At 38.2% G+C, this 20,379-nt stretch overlaps 1 protein-coding gene across 4 annotated transcripts in view; it reads right to left on the reverse strand.

The window, feature by feature from the left end:
- Prp40 (pre-mRNA processing factor 40) overlaps window positions 1-20,379 on the reverse strand; it is a 434,121-nt gene that overhangs the window by 209,736 nt on the left and 204,006 nt on the right. For all 4 annotated transcript variants that reach the window (XM_090383606.1, XM_090383605.1, XM_090383604.1 and 1 more), the window contains exon 16: window positions 4,969-5,083. In XM_090383606.1, coding sequence (XP_090239732.1) covers window positions 4,969-5,083 — 115 coding nt within the window. The remainder of the gene's footprint in view (window positions 1-4,968; window positions 5,084-20,379) is intronic.

Raw genomic sequence — 20,379 nt, forward strand, 5'->3', positions numbered from 1 at the left:
AGAACCATAATCTAAGCGTGAACGGATCAGAGATTTGTAGAGGTGAAGTAAGGAGTACCGATCAGCTCCCCATGACATGGATGAGACTGATCGAAGCATGTTCAACTGTTTTAGACAAATAGTTCGTAGATATGTGATATGTGCTTGGAAGTTAAGCTTACTATCTAATATCAGACCGAGAAATCTGATGCTGTTTACTACTGGTATTGGACAATTGTTTAGCCATAATTCAGGATGGTGGTGGACAGTACGGTTCTTACAAAAGTGAGTGGTGGTAGACTTTTGTTCAGCTAGTCAATATCCGTTGCGTGACATCCAGGATTCAATTCTGTTAATGGCAAGTTGGAGTTGACGCTCAATGGTGTTCATGCTTTGAGATTGGCAGGAGATGGCGAGGTCATCCGTGTACATATAAGCCTCCACAGTTTTGGGGATGTCTCTAGTTATGCTGTTGACTTGAATTGCAAATAATGTTGCGCTGAGTATAGATCCCTGTGGTACTCCTTCTTCCTGAATATGGGGTGTAGACACTACGTTCTGATAACGGACCTGAAAAGAGCGGTAGCGCAGGAAATTCTGAATTATCTGAGGGAGATGACCCCTTAGTCCTAGGTGATAAAGGTCCATAATAATACCATGTTGCCAGGTAGTATCAAATGCCTTTTCAATATCTAAATTGACCATGACTAGATGTTGCTTCATGACAAAGGCATTCCGAATATTCGATTCAGCTTTGATAAGGACATCAAGAGTGGATCTGTTCTTACGAAAGCCGCTCTGATGATCTGTTAAAAGGTTCTCTGCTTCTAAGATCCAGGTAAGCCTCGTATGTATCATTCTTTCAAAAATTTTCCCCATGCAGCTTGTGAGAGATATTGGCCTATAATTGTTAACCAAAGAAGGGTCTTTTCCTGGTTTTGGTATGGCAAGTATGTGAGAATGACGCCACGAAAGTGGATAATCATTTTCTGAGAAGATTCGATTATAGAAGATCAATAGGGTACGTAAGTCCTCTTCAAGTAATTGTTTTAGCATGATGTAATATACGTCGTCTGGGCCGGCAGCACTATTTGAAGATTTATTTAAGGATTCTTTGAGTTCTGTTATATTAAATGGTTGATTGTATGGAAGTGAGAGCTGTGTGGAAAAGTTAATTTTGCGGCGTTCTGCATCTGCCTTGATGCACTGAAAGGAGATGGAGTAGGAAGCAGAAGCAGATATTGAAGAAAATGATTCTGCTAGCGCATTCGCGATTTCCTTAGGTGCCGAGAGATCCTTTCCATTCCAACAGAGTATTGGAGAGGGTGGTCGAGTGAATTTTCCATTTAGTGCTTTAATTCTTCTCCAAATGAATCGTGGTTCAGTGTCTTTGGTGATAGTTGAGGCAAATGAGATCCAGGAGTCACGCTTGGCTTTTCTCCTAATCTGCCTTGCTTCGGCTTTAAGTCTTTTGTATTCTATTAGATTACTGGTTGTAGGAAACTTACGGAATTTGTTCCAAGCACGGTTTTTCTCACGCTTGGCATTAGAACAATCTGTGTTCCACCAGTTATTATGGTGGGAGCACTTGTGAGGTCGTGACTTCGGAATTGAATTTTTTGCTGCATTTAGTATCTGATTGGTAATGTAGTTAGTTACGTCTTCAATTGGATGTTGCTGAACATAACTCCTGTCTAACTGGACCTGGGTACAGTAGCTCTCCCAGTTTGCCTTCTTGAACTTCCAGGTGGATCGGTGCTCGAGATTTGCAGTTACCCTTGTTTGTAATGAGCAAAGGATTGGGAAGTGATCACTGTTTAGAGGATAGTTTAGCACTGACCATGTCATACTTGGGAGAATTGCTGGTGAGCAGATTGACAAGTCTATTGCAGAAGTAGATCCTGTAGATAGGTTAATATAAGCGGGAGATCCAGAATTTAGTATAGTTAGGTTGTTATTATTCATGAATGTTTCGATTAATTTGCCTCTTGTGTCAATCGCAGGCGACCCCCATAATGGATGGTGGCCATTGAAGTCGCCAAAAAGGCAGATTGGACATGGTAGTTGTATAACCAAATTATCAAGTTCTGTATTTGAAAATGGTTGAGAAGGGGAAATATATATAGAAGTTAGGGTAATTGATATACCGATTGAAATACGTGCTGCCACAGCTTCTAGACTAGTTTGTAATTGAATTTGCCTGGATGGTATGTTTGATTTTATAAGCACAGCTACTCCTCCGCGAGCAGGAGACTCCGAAATCCTGTCTTTTCTATATATTGTATAGTTTGTAAATTTTGGTGAAGCTTGAGAAAGATGATAAGAAAGTTTCTTGTAGACATACTCCTATCGGATTATATTTAATCAGTAAATCTTTTATATTGTCAAAATTGCTTTTTAATCCTCTGCAGTTCCACTGTATGATATTAGACATTATTTGAGTTTAGTTGTGGTCGATTGTTCTGACTGTTTTTTAGAAGTGGAGCATTTCGATCTGTCTTGCTTTATTTTATCTTTTTTCGGGAAATAGGGGCGAACAGAATCCATGGTGTCATTTGCATGGAGTTCCAAAATGGGCTCCCCATTACCTAAACGCTCGTCTACTTCCATACTGTTGGTGGGAGTTTCCATTTGTTTTGAACATGTGTCAGATTTCCTTTGCTCTGTGTCATATGGGACCGATTCAGTATCACTAGGGATACTGATTGGGGTATTTGTAGCTTCGCTAGTTTTATTTTGAGGATTTTCTTTTGAATTTGAAAGAGTAGATTTAAGCCAATTAGCCATTGAGGTATTAGGCGGAATTGATACATCTGTTTGTGCTCCAGTAGATACATAGTTTCTAGTACGAACAGCGTAGGATCGACTGCTAGGCATGCTCAACATAACTTGCCTACGTGCCTCAGGAAAAGTAACTTTATTTTCTATTTTATATTTTTGAATTTTTTTCCCTGTAATCCATAATTCGCAAGATTTGGAAAAGGCAGGGCGATTTCCCTTGCAGTTTGGACATGCAGCGGTTGCAGCCGAGCAATCAGCTTGAGTATGTTCTTTAGCTCCGCAGATGGGACAAATGGAGTCACCTCTACATGCCTGCTGTGAATGACCATATTTCTGGCATTTGAAGCAACGAACAGGATTCGGAATATATGGTCTAATACGACAATTCAAATAGCCAGCTTTGATTGAGGATGGTAAGTCTGGAGTACTGAATGTTAAAATGATGGTTCTAGTTGGAGTTAGATTCCCATATTTTTTACTCATGATTCTTTTTACACTTGTTACTTTTTGACTACTAAGTTCTTGGAGTAGTTCTTCTTCGGAGACTGTAATTAGGTCCCACTCACTGATCACACCTCTTGATGAATTTAAGGTTCTGTGGGGAGTAACTGTTACTGTCAGTCCCCCAAATGATGTTGTATTTAACAGCCGCTCAGAATGTTTTCAGGTGGCTGTTTCGATCAGGAGGTCTCCAGATTGTAGTCGCTTCACCATTTTTGGTGACCCTGTAATAGACTCTAAACACTTTTGTATCAAGAATGGTGATAACTTGCCTACAGGTTGGGCAGATAACGAATGTACCACCACGAAATTCGGTATCTCATTTGGACATTTTGCTTCCGTTCGAAGCCTTTTTGGGTGAACGCAGTCATGGTCAATGTCGGGAGTCTCTTGTCTTGAGCTCAATGGCTCTAAAGGGGGATAACTATTTGTATCCATGTTAGCTCCTTTTGGCCCTGGGGGTTTACCTTTACCTCCCAGATTACCGGCCCCGCCACGGGGAGGCAGGAGCAGTGCCGCTTGTGGCCAAGCATAGAGGTTAATATAGTTAGTAGTAGTACTAAATTAAAGAAAAAGGTTCTTTCCTTCTTCTGAGCTCACTTCTTAGTGTTTCTAAGAAAATGAAGCTATTTAACAAAAAGGTTTAATAAGTAAGGGAGAAAACAAAATAGAACCTAGTCGCTTACCAGAAAACGCTCTTTAAATGCACGAGAATCGCTTGGCCACAGAAACGCTTGGCACCCGGGGCCTATTTAGAGGGGTAAAAAATAAATTGTGAAATGAAAAGTTTGAAAAGCTATCATGTCGTCTCATCAGGATGGAATTAAGAAAATTGGACACTGTTGCCATTGACTGCCCGGGGGGACTACTGTCATATGTGCAGCATATATGAGACAATACAGTTGGCATCGCAGCATATGTGTACCCATACCTAGGCTACGACAACACAGCATATATGTACAGTACGTGTCTAGGCTATTGAATGAGTTTTAATATGTACAGTAAATTTTCAACTTAAATTTAATTGAAAACCGTGTTATAGTGAAACCCGTGCTGTTTGAAGCCGTGCTAAGCGAGGTATTGCTGTAATTACATTCTACAATTTGGACTTTCCCACAATATATGAAACCGTTAAATATAAACATAATTCGGAGTACCCCTTCAGATGGAATTAGTGAGCTGCCACATTTACACATGTATTATCCGATTTAGTTTCATCAGCTTCTGGATCTGAATTTTGGAGAATTCCCTCAATTTCCATTTGTATAAGCCCATGCCATCATGAGCCTTATTGAAAGATTATGAACTCCTATGTCAATTTTTAAAGCTATCTATTTGTATAATTATTCAACCACAGAGAGTATCAGCACTGAAGTGTTCTACAAGACATCAAGGTAAAAAATAAATTGTGGTAAATCTTCCATTTCTAAACTAATTTACTTATAACGTAGAACATATTGAGCCATTGCTGCTCTGTTAGCTAACAAACAATTAATATATGGCATCATACCCATTTGTGACAATCTGAACATATAATGACATAATTTTTGATACTCTTACAACCTTCATAACATGTGCACAAATAAAAGCATACTTGTGAAAGGGTTAATTTTTTATTAACTCTTGTTTTATTTCTTCCAAGAGCAGATTATCAAATTTAATTTTCCCTTAATATTATAAATAACATAAAACTAAGTTTATCTTTACCTGGCTGTCCTAACATACTACTGAACCTAGCATCTGCACTAATTGTTGGATACAGTTCCACCCACAAGGACATAGAAGTCAATTTTCCTAATTCATGAAGCTCATTTAGAAGTTGCTGAAGAAAAAAAAAAAAATAATAAAATAAATAAATAATAATAATACAAATTAATAATGAAGTAAGCTTATAAAATATAACACTGACTTACTGAATGAAACTACATTTCAAGCAGTAAAGCTTTACATCTCAACACAATTTGTAATTTTATATTTTTTTCTATATTTTTTGCTCATTATCCCATTAATATACAGAATGTATGACTGACAGCTTCCAGCTGCATTTATTAAATATAATAAAGAAACAAAAGTAGTTTAGTTTCAAGATTTTAATTTATTTATTATTAATAAAATAAAGTTTTAGTGTTTGAAATAATTGTGGTACAGGGCTTCCACATTTAATGTGGTAGATTTGTTCCTGACAAGTGCTATGCAAAGGCAAAACATTAAACAATTTTACAACTCTCTCATAAGAAATTAATATAAAAGGTGAGCTTACATCCCAGGAAGAAATTTCATATTGACATATTTTTAACTATACTAGAAGCATTTCTTTAAATATGTCAGAGCAGTCAGCTATTGCTGGACTCTGCTCATCTAATTAAAACTGCAGGCATAATACCCCTCCCCAAATTCACAAAATTATCATCCCTGGAGAGAAAAAGGACTATAGGTTAGGATAATGATCCACAAATTTATTTTAAATTGGCACATAAAAATAATTTATTTCAATAAAGTAAATTATAATATGAAATAGCAAAGCTTCCTTTTAAAGCAATTCACCTCTATATCTTATATAAAAATTAAGATTAAAATCAAAAACTAATTAAAAATTGTAAGTTGTTTATAAAGACCTTGCTCATACTGAAATACAATTCAGTTAATTGCAGCAATTTAAAACTCAGTCACAGAACTTTGCAAAATAGAAATTAAAGTTATATAAAAGGTATAATACACCAATGAGACAAAACATTATAACCAGCAAGTCATTATGCAAATTGAAGCAACTGCAGGTGAACTATGGAGTGTAAGCGGGTCGGGACAAAGTATAAAAAACACCTCATACCGAGCTCCATTAATCAGTGTTACTCTTGTTCTTCAGATGGGAAAGGCAGTGGACTTAAGCAAGTTTGACAAAGGCCAAATTGTAATGGCCAGACGACTGGGTCAGAGCATATCCGAAATGGCACGGCTGGTAGGGTGCTCATGGTCAGTACCTACCGAAAGTGGTACGAGTGGAGGGAAAACCCACAAACCGCAGGCAAGGTGTTGGATGACCAAGGCTCATCGATGCTAGAGGTGAGCGAAGGCTCTCCTGGATGGTATGTGGCAACAGAAGGGCAACGTGCCGGTAATTGGATTGCTGGTGACGGGAGTAATGTGTCACAACACACAGTACATTGAACCCTGCTGAAAATGGGGCTGCATAGCCGCAGGCTGCTCCGAGTGCCCATGCTAACCACAGTTCACTGGCAACAGCACCTACAATGGGCACGCAAGCATCGAAACTGGACCTTGGGTGATTGGAAGAAGGTCGTCTGGTCTGATGAATCATGTTTCCTGTTGTGCCATGTGGATGGCCTGGTACATGTGTGTCGTTTGCCTGGGGAAGTGATGGCACCTGGATGAAACCAAGCCGGTGGCGGCAGTGTCATCTTTGGGCAATGTTCTGCTTGAATACCCTGGGTCCAGTCATCCATGTGCCGGGCACTCTGACATTTACCACCTACCTAAACATCATTGCTGACTAGGTACACCCTTTAATGACAACGGTCTTCCCCTCTGGCAGTGCCGTCTTTCAGCAGGATAACGAACAATCCAGGCGGTGTCTCCCGCCAGCACACACCATCCAGATTGTTCGAGACTGGTTGGTGGAACATGAGGAAGACTTCCAGGTATTGTCCTGGCCTCCAAATTCCTCAGACATCAATCCCATCAAGCATCTGTGGTTTGTGTTGGAGCAACAAATCCGATCTGCGGAATCTCAACCATGGACCTTACAGGAGTTAAAGGATCTGCTGGTTACGTGTTGGTACCAGATAACACAAGACACATTTAGAAATCTTCTTGTAGTGTCCATGCCTTGCCAAGTACGAGCTTTTTTGGCTGCACATGGAGGACCAACATCATATTAGGTAGGTAGTCATGTTTTGGCTACCTACCTAATAATACAAGGTTACAATAATATTTCTGTAACAATATTATTTATTCTTTTATCACCTTGGGCTGTTGAAAATGAGAAACTCAGACACAACAAAGCCACTGTATCAATCAACCACAAAACTGCTCTGGTAATGTTCCATTTAAAAAGAAATTAAACAAAATAGCAGAGATAAAAAAAAAAATAAATAAACAAAAGTACCCTCCTCTCTTTCTCCAGAAATGCTATACATATAAACACTAGTGCCTCCGTAGCCGAGTGGGCAGGAGCGGGAGTGCAGTAGCACACGCTCTTTGAGTAGACCGGGGTTCAAGCCCCTGACTGCTGAATACGGTCGATCTGCCAACCCGCACTGGACCAGCGTGGCAGATTATGGTCCATTTCCCTCAGCATGAATTGTTGAGGAGGCTTCCATCCTGCAGTGGGTTGATAATGGCTGCACTTAAATTTTTTTTTTATAAACACTAAAGTTTGTCATCCAATAACCTGTGTGATTTTCATGGTGCACTTCTATCTTCCTCTTCTCTCAATTAGCCTTTAATATTGTAATTGAGAAAGAAGGTAGGTTTACTAATTATTTCTAGGAGACAGTGGTTTTTATATACCTTTACATTTCGACTGGTATTTAGATTTTTCTATAACTAAAACTTCAGGACAGCCACAAGGGATTAGAGGAGCTGCTATCCTGTAAATTTTATTTTCCTTGGAAAATACACTTCATTGCTTTATAAACTGAGAGAAAGAATCAATCCCATACTGTTTACACTGCATTTTAAATGAAAAACCCACAGAACAGAGTTTGCTTTGACAGCTAACAGAAAGAACAATCATGGAAAATTATTCTTAGATGTTTATAAAGCCATATTTGGTTACCTTTTCTTTTCAATTTATGTAATGTAGTGTTTAATATTCTTTTTAGAAATAAATTTGGTAAATTGCAAACTTAGTTTAGTGGCTAGCAGACTTATTATCATGAGTTTTTAAGATCACAGCATTCAATGATTTATAAAATCATAAAATCACTATTATACAACATTAAAAGAAATGTTGCAACCTGCAACAAGTAATGCTGGTGTAGTAAAAATTAAAAATTACCAAATAATATAAAATGCATAGGGGGATCCATTGTTCTTTTGCTGTTGGTAGGCTGACAGAAATACAAGTGTTTTGGAAATTTCCACTAGACTGATGCTTCTTTAAAGAAGTAGTCACTGTGGTTCCCCTAAACGTTCCTGGGGTTCAGTATATTTTTCAAAATATCAGGTAGTATTTAACTACTTATAGACATTAGTTTATTTTGACAGTTGGAATGTTCTTCATTCTAATGGTCAGTTGGTTGTATGCTAAAGCATGGGTGTAAATACTTAAAATTTTATCTGGCTATAATTTAAAATCCTGATGCTTAGAGACTGGGGGACCTTAATTAATGAGAACGACCTTACTGTTCTGTGTCAGGGTTTAAATCTGAGGAAATATAATTAAAATTAAAAGAAGTGATTTTTGGAAATTGTATTGGCACTGCATATTATGACTGAATTTTGATTAATAAGCATAAATGAATAAAATGAGTGCTAACAAAGATACTGTGTTAGGGGAGGGTAACAAAACAAATAGGAAATCAACTGTTAAAATTCAAGAGCTCCCCAACATTGAGCCTTTTGTAAGTAATGATGAGGTAAATACAGTGAATAGGTTTTTTAACAAACGTGTGTAAGACAGTGATGGTTTTTCAAATTGTGATAGTAAGGGTTCCCACAGAAAATTTAAAAATGTCTTAAAGCAAGGAAATAAGCTAAAGAATGAAGGGGCCAAATTTTACAGTATTAAGCATCATGACCCTCCTCCTGTCAAACAATGAAGTTTTGATTGGGCTATGGCTGTTTCTGGCAGGGCCGTGGAATGTGACTTGGATGTCGACAGCTCTACCTCCTCAAGAAGCAGAACCCCTAGAATTATATTATGAAAAGAAGTGGGAAACATGTTATCGTAATGAACGAGAGAGTTCTGTGGGCACTCCTACTTCAGTTAAGAGTAAATCTGTTTGAGAAGAGAAAGGAAGAGCAATAAATATTGGAAAAATTTGACTAATATATTAAATGAAGTAGAGGTATTTTAAGGATAATTATGAAGAAATGAGACAAGTGAACAGGAATATCGAAATGGACTTAAACTTTGACGGTAAATATATGAATCCAGTTGAGAATATTGACAATTTTAATAATTCTGCAACATTGGTGCCGACAAACATTAGTATGCTTCGCATGCTTCTGGATATCGGTCACAAGATTTAGTAGAAAATGAACTGGATTATGAACCAGATTTAATAGATTCACAATTGTTTGATAGAGATGGACTGAATAACCAAAATAAACAGAAACAAGTGCTTCACAATTTCCACAATGAACCAATCAATGTTGTCATGGCATGTATGAGAAGAAAGTTAGAGGAATTTTTATTTGCTAAAGAACATGGAATCAATAATGATGCTATCTCTCAAATATTGGCTAGATGGGGTTATCTGGAAAGTTTGGTCTTGAAATTTGGGAATAGATAATGAACGCTTGAAAGAGAGAAATAGATTTTAGAGGGGTCACTAACTGAATACATTGCAAGAATTACAGGTTTTAGGTGTACTGGTAAGCAATACAGTGAGGTTATTAAAAATGGTATTAAGGAAAATAGGACGGATAGCATAACTAATTATGACAGCCATGTAAAGCAGAATAACGGGCTTAGAAATAATGTTAGTTTAAATAATGTACTTCTGATAAGGCCTGAGCATGATTCTAAACTTAAGTCTAGCATGGATGTAGAAAAGGTGGTCTCTAAAATCATGGAAAATTCAATTAAAAGGGTATGAATTAGGAGAATGTGAAGACTACCTGAAACCTGGTTTAAAAATAATATTATATGATGTAATTAAGAATATAAATAAAGATCAACTTAATAGGAGAATGTGAAGACTACCTGAAACCTGGTTTAAAAATAATATTATATGATGTAATTAAGAATATAAATAAAGATCAACTTAATGAGTTACAGTGGTACCTTGGATTGCGAGTAACTTGGTCTACGAGTGTTTTGCAAGATGAGCAAAAATTTTTAATAAATTTTAACTTGATAAACGAGCGAGGTCTTGCAATACGAGTACAGTCAGTCCTCGTATAACACGTGTTTACACTACACGAATTCGATCATACACGATTTATAAATAGGGGAAACGATATCTTATATAACACGAACCGAATTCGCTTATGCACGATTCGCCTTTGTGTTTACAAGAAATGGCAGTCGAATGCAGAATCACCCCAACCGAACGCAACATGATAGGGATGAAGAGAAGATTCTGAAAATGTATTTTAAACCAATACAATTTCAGCTATCAGTATAATCGCAGATGCAATTAGATTGAGTTTACTACCAGTTTATAACAGATTCCACTAGCAGGAACACAACTGGAAATTGTTTTTATTGTTTTATGGTAGTAACCCCTAGAAATGTGCTTTCATAAAATATGAGGTGTTAATAGTGTATCTCTGCCTTTACGGTGTTGTTTATTCAGTTGCTACACGCGCGCAGCTTTGTTTATGTGTATCCAGCGTGCCTCCTCATTTTGTAATAGTGCGAGCGATAAATCTGTTTAACGACAATGCAATGTCATATTTCCATGAAATCCTCAAGAGGAGGCAAAAGCAAGTGTCATTGGAGAGGTTCCTTTTTAAAGTCGCACAAAAAGAAAGAGTCTACAGATAGCAGTGATTCCGTTAGTGACAGTGAAAGTCATCCTACCATAAATTCGATTGCTTTATGTATATTAAATTTAAATATTAAAAATATGAAAAGGTATGTATTTTGTATTAATCATTTTTACAGTGTATGAATATTTTTTTTCCATTCATGGGAATATTTCCCATGATTTCTTATGGGAAAATTCACTTTGATATACGAGTGCTTTGGATTATGAGCACGTTTCCGGAACGAATTATGCTCGCAAACCAAGGTACCACTGTATATGAAAGAAACCTAATACATATGGGTCTATGCAGAGATGACGTCAGTGATGAGGTGAAAATGTGTTTTTCTAATGAAAACAAAAATGGAATTAACTGGATCTTGGAAATATCCTGCAGAGTTAAAGTTTCTAGATAAACAAACACGGATCTTTACTGGATTGATGTCCTGTAGGACATCAATCCAGTAAAGATCCGTGTTATAATTGTCAAAGGTATGGGCACACTTCTAAGACATGTAGAAGTGATATGCCGATTTGCAGTCATTGTGGTGACGGTAATAATTTTAAATTCTGTAAAAATAAAAACAAACCTCAGTGTTGTTCCAATTGTAGTGCAAAAAATAGGTCTGCTGCTCATTTGGTTAGAGATAAAAGTATCCTGAATATGTATTTGCACTGAAAGTTACTAAGGAAAGAACGTATTCTGCACTTTACGGTAATGAGCAACAGCACTCTTACCCATAGAAATAATATGTACGGCAAACTTGAGGTTCTCCAAATTATTGCGCAGTGTGCAAGATCTGTAGCAGATGAACTAAGATTAGTTTGTGAACGTGAAAGGATTGACATTGTCTGTGTTCAGGAATCTTATGTTTATATAGATGTCAGTTAACTGGATATCCCAAATCTATTAAGAATTGTCTCAAAGAAGTATGACAAACTAAGGGCTGCTATACTAATTTTCAGCACTGATCTGGTTGTGACAAGAATTGATTCCTTATGTGTATCGCATGCAGTCTGTGTTGGTATTGAAGCTAATTGGGGACAATTTTTAATTATATCTATGTATACTGTCAGCCTGATGCAGACCTTGATTGCTCTCTTAGCTATTTGGAAGAGGCATTATTCAAATTGAAAGGAAGAAAAGTGATTATCTGTCTGGATTCAAATGCTAAAAATCTTTTATGGCATTCTCATTTACGGATGCCAGATGCAGGTTATTGGAAGAGCTGATATCTTCATCTAAATTTGAGATCATTAATAAGACTGGTAATGAACTGATGTTTTAGACTATTAATGGTGAGACTAACATAAAGGTAACATTAGCCAATAGTATGGCCTTCAATTTCAAATCTAATTGGCAAATTAAACCAGATTGGATTAACAGCAATCACAGAGCGATTACTTTCAACTCAGGCTGTGCTAGAGGCAAATTTATTGGGCCTCATTCGTTACAACTTCGAAGATTTGCGATTAAGCACGCTAACTGAGGTAAGTTTAACAGATTTGTTAGGACAATTTTTGGCGAAATGCCGTTAGCTGAGTTGGATAGGATTAATGCATTTGATTTTGTTCAGTTATTACAATAGAAGTTATTTGATGCCTCGAGGGAGTCAATAAAATTAAAGCAAAGTAAATATGCAAAGGTGCAATGGTGGTCCTCTGATCTTACTGATCTCCAGATGGAGGTCAACAGGATGCATAAAACGTTCCGTCAGAAATTGTGGTATAATAAAGAATCCAATGCTAGGTTGAAAAGTGAGCATCAGTTGATCAAAATAAAATATACCCGTTTAATAGCTAAAAGGAAATATGATGCATAGGAAAAACTTAGTTCAAAACTTGCAAACAACTGGTAACAAAGATCCATGGAGTATTGTTTATAAGTTGTGTTTGCACAAATTAAGGCCATCTGGGGATGTGATAAGCAGTATGCATTGTGGAGACAAACTGTAAATTGGCTCGGCAGTATTAATGTTATACTTAATCACCTAGTCAATGGAACTCATCATCATATGGAAGTGGTGAAGTATTCTGATAGTACTGGTCAGTTAGTTGGCGATATTCAAGAGGAATCATTTTCAATGGAAGACTTAACTCAGCTGGTAACAAAATTTGTAATAACAGGTGTCCTGGTATGGACCTCATTGAAGAGGAAGTTATTAAGCATTTCTTCAAACTGTTTCCTGAGCATCTTCTTATCCTGGGTTATTCTGGAGGAGTGGCTGATGTTTCTGGCTCATGCCAACAACTTGCGGAAGAATGTGAAGTGGACATATGCCAGGCTCCAGCAAGTCACCCGTTTAGATTGCGGTATCAAAGGAGAGGACCTCCACCTCCTTTACAACAATATCTTTATCCCGATCTTGACTTACGTGGCTGGGGCTTGGAGAGGGAGAGTTGAGCACTCTCATGTCTGTTGGATCCTACTCTCAGCACAGAGGCCTGCTCTTCTGGTAATAACCAGGGCCTGAAGGACAGTAGCAACTGACACCTCAGACAGTTTTTAAATTCTGTACAGTGGGATCAACTGACAATGTTACCAACAGTATATTCTAAGTGGGAAGCAGTCAAGGAATTAATCGTGGATGCTACTAAAAGTTTCATACCTATTAATAAATATTAGTAGTAGTGGCATGTGATGCAAGAAAGCAAGTGTATGAGCTTATGCAGCATGAGCCAAAAAAAAAAAAAAAAAAAAAAAAACACACACACCAATCCCTCCAAATGTCTGTCCAGTTCCTCCTTAAATTTATTCAACCTATCAACTTCCACAATGACAGATGGAAGTTTGTTCCAGCAATTAACCACCTGCTGGCTAAAGGCAAATTTCCACACATCTATTCTACATCTGTCCTTTCTTAATTTGAATTTATGCCCCCTTAGGTTCGTAATCTGAACAAGTGGAAGAATCCCATCAGAATTCAGCGTGCTCAACCCATTCAAGGCTTAATACACCTCAATCAGATCACGGCTAAGGTGCCTAGTCTCCAGCCACTGCAATTTGCAGAACTTAAGCCTCTCTTGGTAAGAGGATCCCTTCATTCCCCTCACCAATCTTGTTGCCCTTCTCTGTACACGCTCAAGTAAATCTACATCCTTCCTAAAATGAGGCCTCCAGACCTGTACGCAGTACTCAAGGCGTGGCCTGCCCATTACCTTATACAGAGGGATAATCACCTCCTTCTCCCTGCTAGCAAAATTCCTATATATCATTGACAAAACCCCATGACCTGCCCTGGCAGCCTGTCTGCATTGCTCCGAAAATTTCATATCTGACTGCACAATTACTCCCATGTCTTTTTCATTTTGTACCACCTTAAGCGTAGTACCACACAGTTGGTACGTTTCTCTGGGATTACTTCTACCCATATGCAGTACTTTGCATTTGTCAAGGTTAAACTTCAGTTGCCACTTCTTAGCCCATCTGCCAAAATTATCTAGATCCTGTTGCAGTAGCACACTGCCAATACTGTCACTAACAACCCTGCCAACCTTTGTATCATCTGCAAACTTCGACATTAAGCCTGATATACCTTCATCAATATAATTGATTTAATATACAAAACAACAGTGGACCCAACACTGAACCCTGTGGGACTCCACTAATAACATTAGTCCATGAAGAGCAGCACCCATTGATTACCACCCTTTGCCTTCTCCCACTTAACCATCCTTTTATCCATTGTAGCAACTTACCCTTAATACCATTCTGCTCCAATTTGTACAATAGTCTTCCATGCGCAACAGTGTCAAAAGCTTTCCTGAAATCCAAATATATGATATCAAAATTATTTTTTGCATCCAGTTCCTTTGTAACCACATCATAATATCCTAATAAATTTGTCAGACAAGACTTTCCCTTAACAAACCCATGCTGTGTCTGAATTATTGATGCAGTCTTGTCTAGATGATCCTGCAATGCATCTTTAACAAGTGACTCCATTATTTTACCCGGAACAGAAGTTAAAACTAACTGGTCTGTAATTACTCGTGTCACCCTTCGATCGCCCTTTGCGAATTGGGGATACATTTGCACATCTTCAGTCCGTGGGAACCTCCCCTGAGTCCAATGATGCTCTCATAATTATGGCTAAGGGTTTGCTTAGTTGCTTTGCCATCTCCTTTAATATAACTGGATAGATCCCATCCACCCCAGGTGCTTTTCTTATGTTTAACTTCAACAATTTCTCCACCACTTTGCTCTCAGTTATTACAAAATCATTAAGTATCCTGCTATAATTTGATAACCTTCTGCCATTTTCAAGGTTTATTGTTCAAGGTGCTTAATGATTACAAAATCATTAAGCGCCCTGCTACAATTAGATAACCTTCTGCCATTTTCAAGGTTTATTGTTCAAGGTTTAGGCCTAAATGGTTATCAAATGAACTAATGAGACTTGCGACAGAGAAGAAAAATGCATGGGATGCATATAAATTATCAAGCGACTCAGAAGCCTATGGCAGATATAAGCTAATCTGTAATCAGGTCACAAAGGAGGTTAGGCAGGCGAAGGCGGATTACGAGAAATCTTTGGCAAAAGATGCTAAGAAAAACAGAAAGGATTTCTTTACTTATGTAAACTCTAAAAGGAAGGGGATGAATGTGATTGGTCCACTTGATACCGATGGTTCGACCGTTGATGATCCTGCTCAGATAGCAAACAAACTGAATGAGCATTTTGCATCTACATTCACACATGAGGAGTTATTAAGGTTTGAAAATGCAAGAAGATTATCAAATTGTAGCAGGGTGCTTAATGATTTTGTAATAACTGAGAGCAAAGTGGAGGAGAAATTGTTGAAGTTAAACATAAGAAAAGCACCTGGGGTGGATGGGATCAATCTAGTTATATTAAAGGAGGCGGCAAAGCAACTAAGCAAACCTTTAGCCATAATTGTGAGAGCATCCTAGGACTCAGGGGAGGTCCCCGCGAACTGGAGACGTGCAAATGTATCCCCAATTCACAAAGGGGGAATCGAAGGGTGACACGAGTAATTACAGACCAAGTTAGTTTAACTTCTATTCTGGGTAAAATAATGGAGTCACTGGTTAAAGATGCATTGCAGGATCATCTAAACAAGACTACAGCAATAATTCAGACACAGCATGGGTTTGTTTAGGGAAAGTCTTGTCTGACAAATTTGATAGGATATTATGATGTGGTTACAAAGAAATTGGATGCAAAAAATAATTTTGATATCATATATTTGTATTTCAGGAAAGCTTTTGACACTGTTGCGCATAGAAGACTATTGTACAAATTGGAGCAGAATGGTATTGAGGGTAAGTTGCTACAATGGATAAAAGGATGGTTGAGTGGGAGAAGACAGAGGGTGGTAATTAATGGGTGCTGCTCTTCGTGGACTAATGTTATTAGTGGAGTCCCACAGGGTTCGGTGTTGGGTCCTCTGTTGTTTTGTGTATCTATCAATGATTTTGATGAAGGTATATCAGTCTTAGTGTTGAAGTTTGAAGATGATACAAAGGTAGGCAGGGTTGTTAATGACAGTAATGGCAGTGTGCTACTGCAACAGGATCTAGATAATTTTGGCAGATGGGCTAAGAAGTGGCAACTGAAGTTTAACCTTGACAAATGCAAAGTACTGCATATGGGTAGAAGTAACCCCAGAGAAATGTACCAACTCTGTGGTACTACACTTAAGGTGGTAGAAAATGAAAAACACCAGGTCATGGGGTTTTGTCAATGATATATAGAAATTTTGCTAGCAGGGAGAAGGAGGTGATTGTCCCTCTGTATAAGGCAATGGTCAGGTCACGCCTTGAGTACTGCGTACAGGTCTGGAGGCCTCATTTTAGGAAGGATGTAGATTTGCTTGACCGTGTACAGAGAAGGGTAACAAGATTGGTGAGGGGAATGAAGGGATTCTCTTACAAAGAGAGGCTTAAGTTCTGCAAATTGCAGTGGCTGAAGACTAGGCACCTGCACGGTGATCTGATTGAGGTGTATAAGGCCTTGAATGGGTTGAGCATGCTGAATTCTGATGGGATCCTTCCACTTGTTCAGATTAAGAACTTAAGGGGGCATAAATTCAAATTAAGAAAAGACAGGTGTAGAATACATGTGCGGAAATTTGCCTTTAGCCAGCGAGTGGTTAATTGCTGGGACAAACTTCCATCTGTCGTTGTGGAAGTTGATAGGTTAAATAAATTTAAGGAGGAACTGGACAGGCATTTGGAGGGAATGGTGTGATTTTTTTTTTTTTTTTTTTGCTGATGCTATATCAGCTCATACACTTGCTTTCTTGCATAACATGTCACTACTACCTTATGTGCATGAGCTGGTAAGTTACCAGCTGACCTGCAGGTTGCTAACACCCACCTAAGATACTGCTTAAGAAGATGGATTCCTCGTCTGGTTTTTAGGGTCCGGTCATGCCCAGTTGGGTGGACAGATGTGGCCTTTAACATAACTGCTGAGCAGAGGCAGATTAATGATGAGATAGAGACCATATGGCAGACCCAATGAACTACCTCTGAAAAAGGATGTCACTTGCACTCCTTTATCCACTTCGTTTATACCGTGAGCTGGCATAGGCCTTGGCTCCGGTTTGAACTGGTGGTCTGTTCTGTCCTGACTGGACATAGCCCGAGGTTGAGGCTGCACTAGTTGGGGTTGGTTGCCTCGGACCTCTGCTCTTGTAGAGAGCCGAAAACAGACCCCCACATTGTGCTAGACTGCCCTAATTATGAAAACCTCTGAGCGAGGCTTGAGGGAGGGACATTCGCCCTCTCTAGAGCTCTGGTTGAGCTAACTCAGACCTATGATCTATTTAATAGATTTTTTAACTTTGTAGTCACTTCTTTTGGATGATGTCCAATCGCTGGACAGGGAGACCTACCTTCTCATGGCAACTAGGGGTGAGGTTGGAGATGCCATCCTCACTGCGAGGCCAAATGGTCATTCCTGTCATGTCAGTTGTTATTTTGGAAATAACTTGTGTTAGTCACTATAATTTACATTGAAATTATTAACCAAATGTTATGATTATGAAACAAGTCACGGCCTGAGAACCAAGCTGCATATAGGCAGAAGTCCGGGTGTCAGTCTCAGGATAAAGGTTCTTACAAATGAGTATCTTCTTCTGCTTTTCAACAAATGCCTGCTTGAACGAATTTTTCCCTCGCCTTTGAAGAATGTTCTTAAGATCATTTTGAAGTCGCCTGAAAAGACTAAAACTGAGCCCTCTTCTTATCATCTGATTGGTCTTCTTCCAGGTTTGGGCAAGGTCTATGAATGCATGTTTCAGCAAGTATTGCAATATATCCAAGAAAATTTGAGGTTCTCAAATAAACAATATGGCTTTACTCCTGGTAATGATACAGAGGATGCTTTAGAATCTTTGGTTAAATTGATTAGAGATTTAAATGCAAAATATGTTCTTGGCATTTTTGTTGATTTTGAAGGGGCTTTTCTAGGGACAGTGTGTTATTGATGCTTTGCCTTACAAAATGCTCCCATCAGCTTTATAGCATCATATTGGATTATTTTAAGGAAAGATCTCCTATGGTTAAGTCTAGTTGAAATTCGGTAACTAGATCTGCTATACGAGGATGGGATGTCCTCAACGATTTGTTTTTGGGCCACTAATGTGGAAATTTGTATTAGAGGGCTGGTTACGAAAGGAATATAGTCATATTCGTAGACCTAGTAATCTTAGTTGAAGGCGCTTCACAGCTACAAATTGAACAATCTAATGAAACAATAAAAGATCTGAATGATTGGTGTAACTTCCATAAATTAACAATATCCAGGTCAAAAACAAAAATATTATTGCTAAAGGGGAACCTATCTGTTAGTAGAGAACTTCATATGTTGATTGGTTGCGAAAGTTTAAAGTCCATTGAGAATATTAAATATCTTGGGGTATTCATTGATAGAGGCCTTAGATTTGACACCCATATCAATTTTCTATCTGAAAAGTTTGCAAAATTTGTGAACATGATAGCAAGAATTACTAGGAAGGAGTGGGGCATTATCTCTTCTTTATAACTGCGTTTTCCTTCCTATTGTTTCTTATGGTATCTCAGCTTGGATAGACTGTGTTAAACTTTAAAAAAAATATAAGAAAAATGTATTACATTCAGAAGATGATGCTCCTGAAGATGGCTCTAGTTTGTAGAACTGTCTTCACTGATGCGCTACAGATTGTCACAAAGAAAATGCCAATTGACCCTTTTCTGATTTACAGAATAATGACTTTCAACATTCGGCATGGAACTGCTTTTATTATTCGTGATCTTGAGTTGGATTTGGCTAATGATCCTAAGAATGAGGCCAAGCGAATCTTAGATATCTTAATGACTCTTTGGAATCACAGATAGCCTAACTCAAATAAAGCCAAAATAACTCGCAGGTTCTTTCCCTCTGTTGTTGTTCTGCCAGAAAAATGGTTTATGCCTAATCTACAAACTGTTTTTATTAACCAGTCATGGCTCATTTTTAGCAAAGCTGAATCAGCTGGGTGTTTGGGTTATTTTATTTGGTTTTTAGGAGCATTAGCAACTAAGGCCATATTGTTCCGGGGATATGTTGTGGTCATCACTTGACCTTTCCACATCCTCCGTATTTGGCGGGTCACGGGCTCAAACTCCGGTCTAATCAAGAAGCGTGTGCTACGCACTGTTGCTCCTGCCCGCCTGGCTATGGAGATGCCGCTGGGTGTTTGGGAAAGGTCGCAGTGTCGCTGCACAGCTCTGGAGACATGGTGTCATGTTTTCTATTATTATCCTGAGTACTTGGATCTCAGAATTTAATTTTTATTTGCTAGTCCCAATCTTGCTCACCTGACTGAGGGCAATGAGGTTAAATTAATTAAAACTGAGGAACATTTCTAGGCTTTTTAAAAAATTTTCCAAGAAATTATTCCAGAGAAGATTAGTGCTGCTTGAACTTGAAAATAAGAGTAGAAGGCTTATAGACTAGTGACATGAATTCTGTGTAACAGTTAAAGCTGCTTAAATAAACAGTGTAATTGACCTGGTAGTTAATGATGTCACATGGCTCATTGTGCCATGTGCTTGTCCTGTGGTTCCTTGTGCTACAATTTATATTTCTGTATATCATATGAATGTGTACATTATCTGTATATCATATGAACGTGTATATTATCTGTATATAATATATATGTATATAGCAGAGTTGCCAGTTTCTGGGTAGGGGCCACTTGCTAATAAAAATGAAAGAAAAATGAAAGTGGGTATCTACAGTCACCTGTTTGGATTTGGTGCAATGGGGAGGAGGGGGTCCTTACTTATTTCCATCAGCAGTTGCATCATTCTTTGAGCATGAGACCATGCCTCTGTGCTAGCTGGGTGAGTGTTGGTACCTGCTCATCTATTCTGTATTTTAATTTATTTATTTTATTTGGTAGTTTGATTTTTAATTTTTGCTTAATTGAAGGTGGCAGTTGGCACCTCTTCAGAATTACCTGTTGCAAC

This window comes from Mastigoproctus giganteus, chromosome 10, assembly GCF_048544385.1.
Source record: "Mastigoproctus giganteus isolate SK-2022 chromosome 10, ASM4854438v1, whole genome shotgun sequence".
Classification (NCBI taxonomy): Eukaryota; Metazoa; Arthropoda; class Arachnida; order Uropygi; family Thelyphonidae; genus Mastigoproctus; species Mastigoproctus giganteus.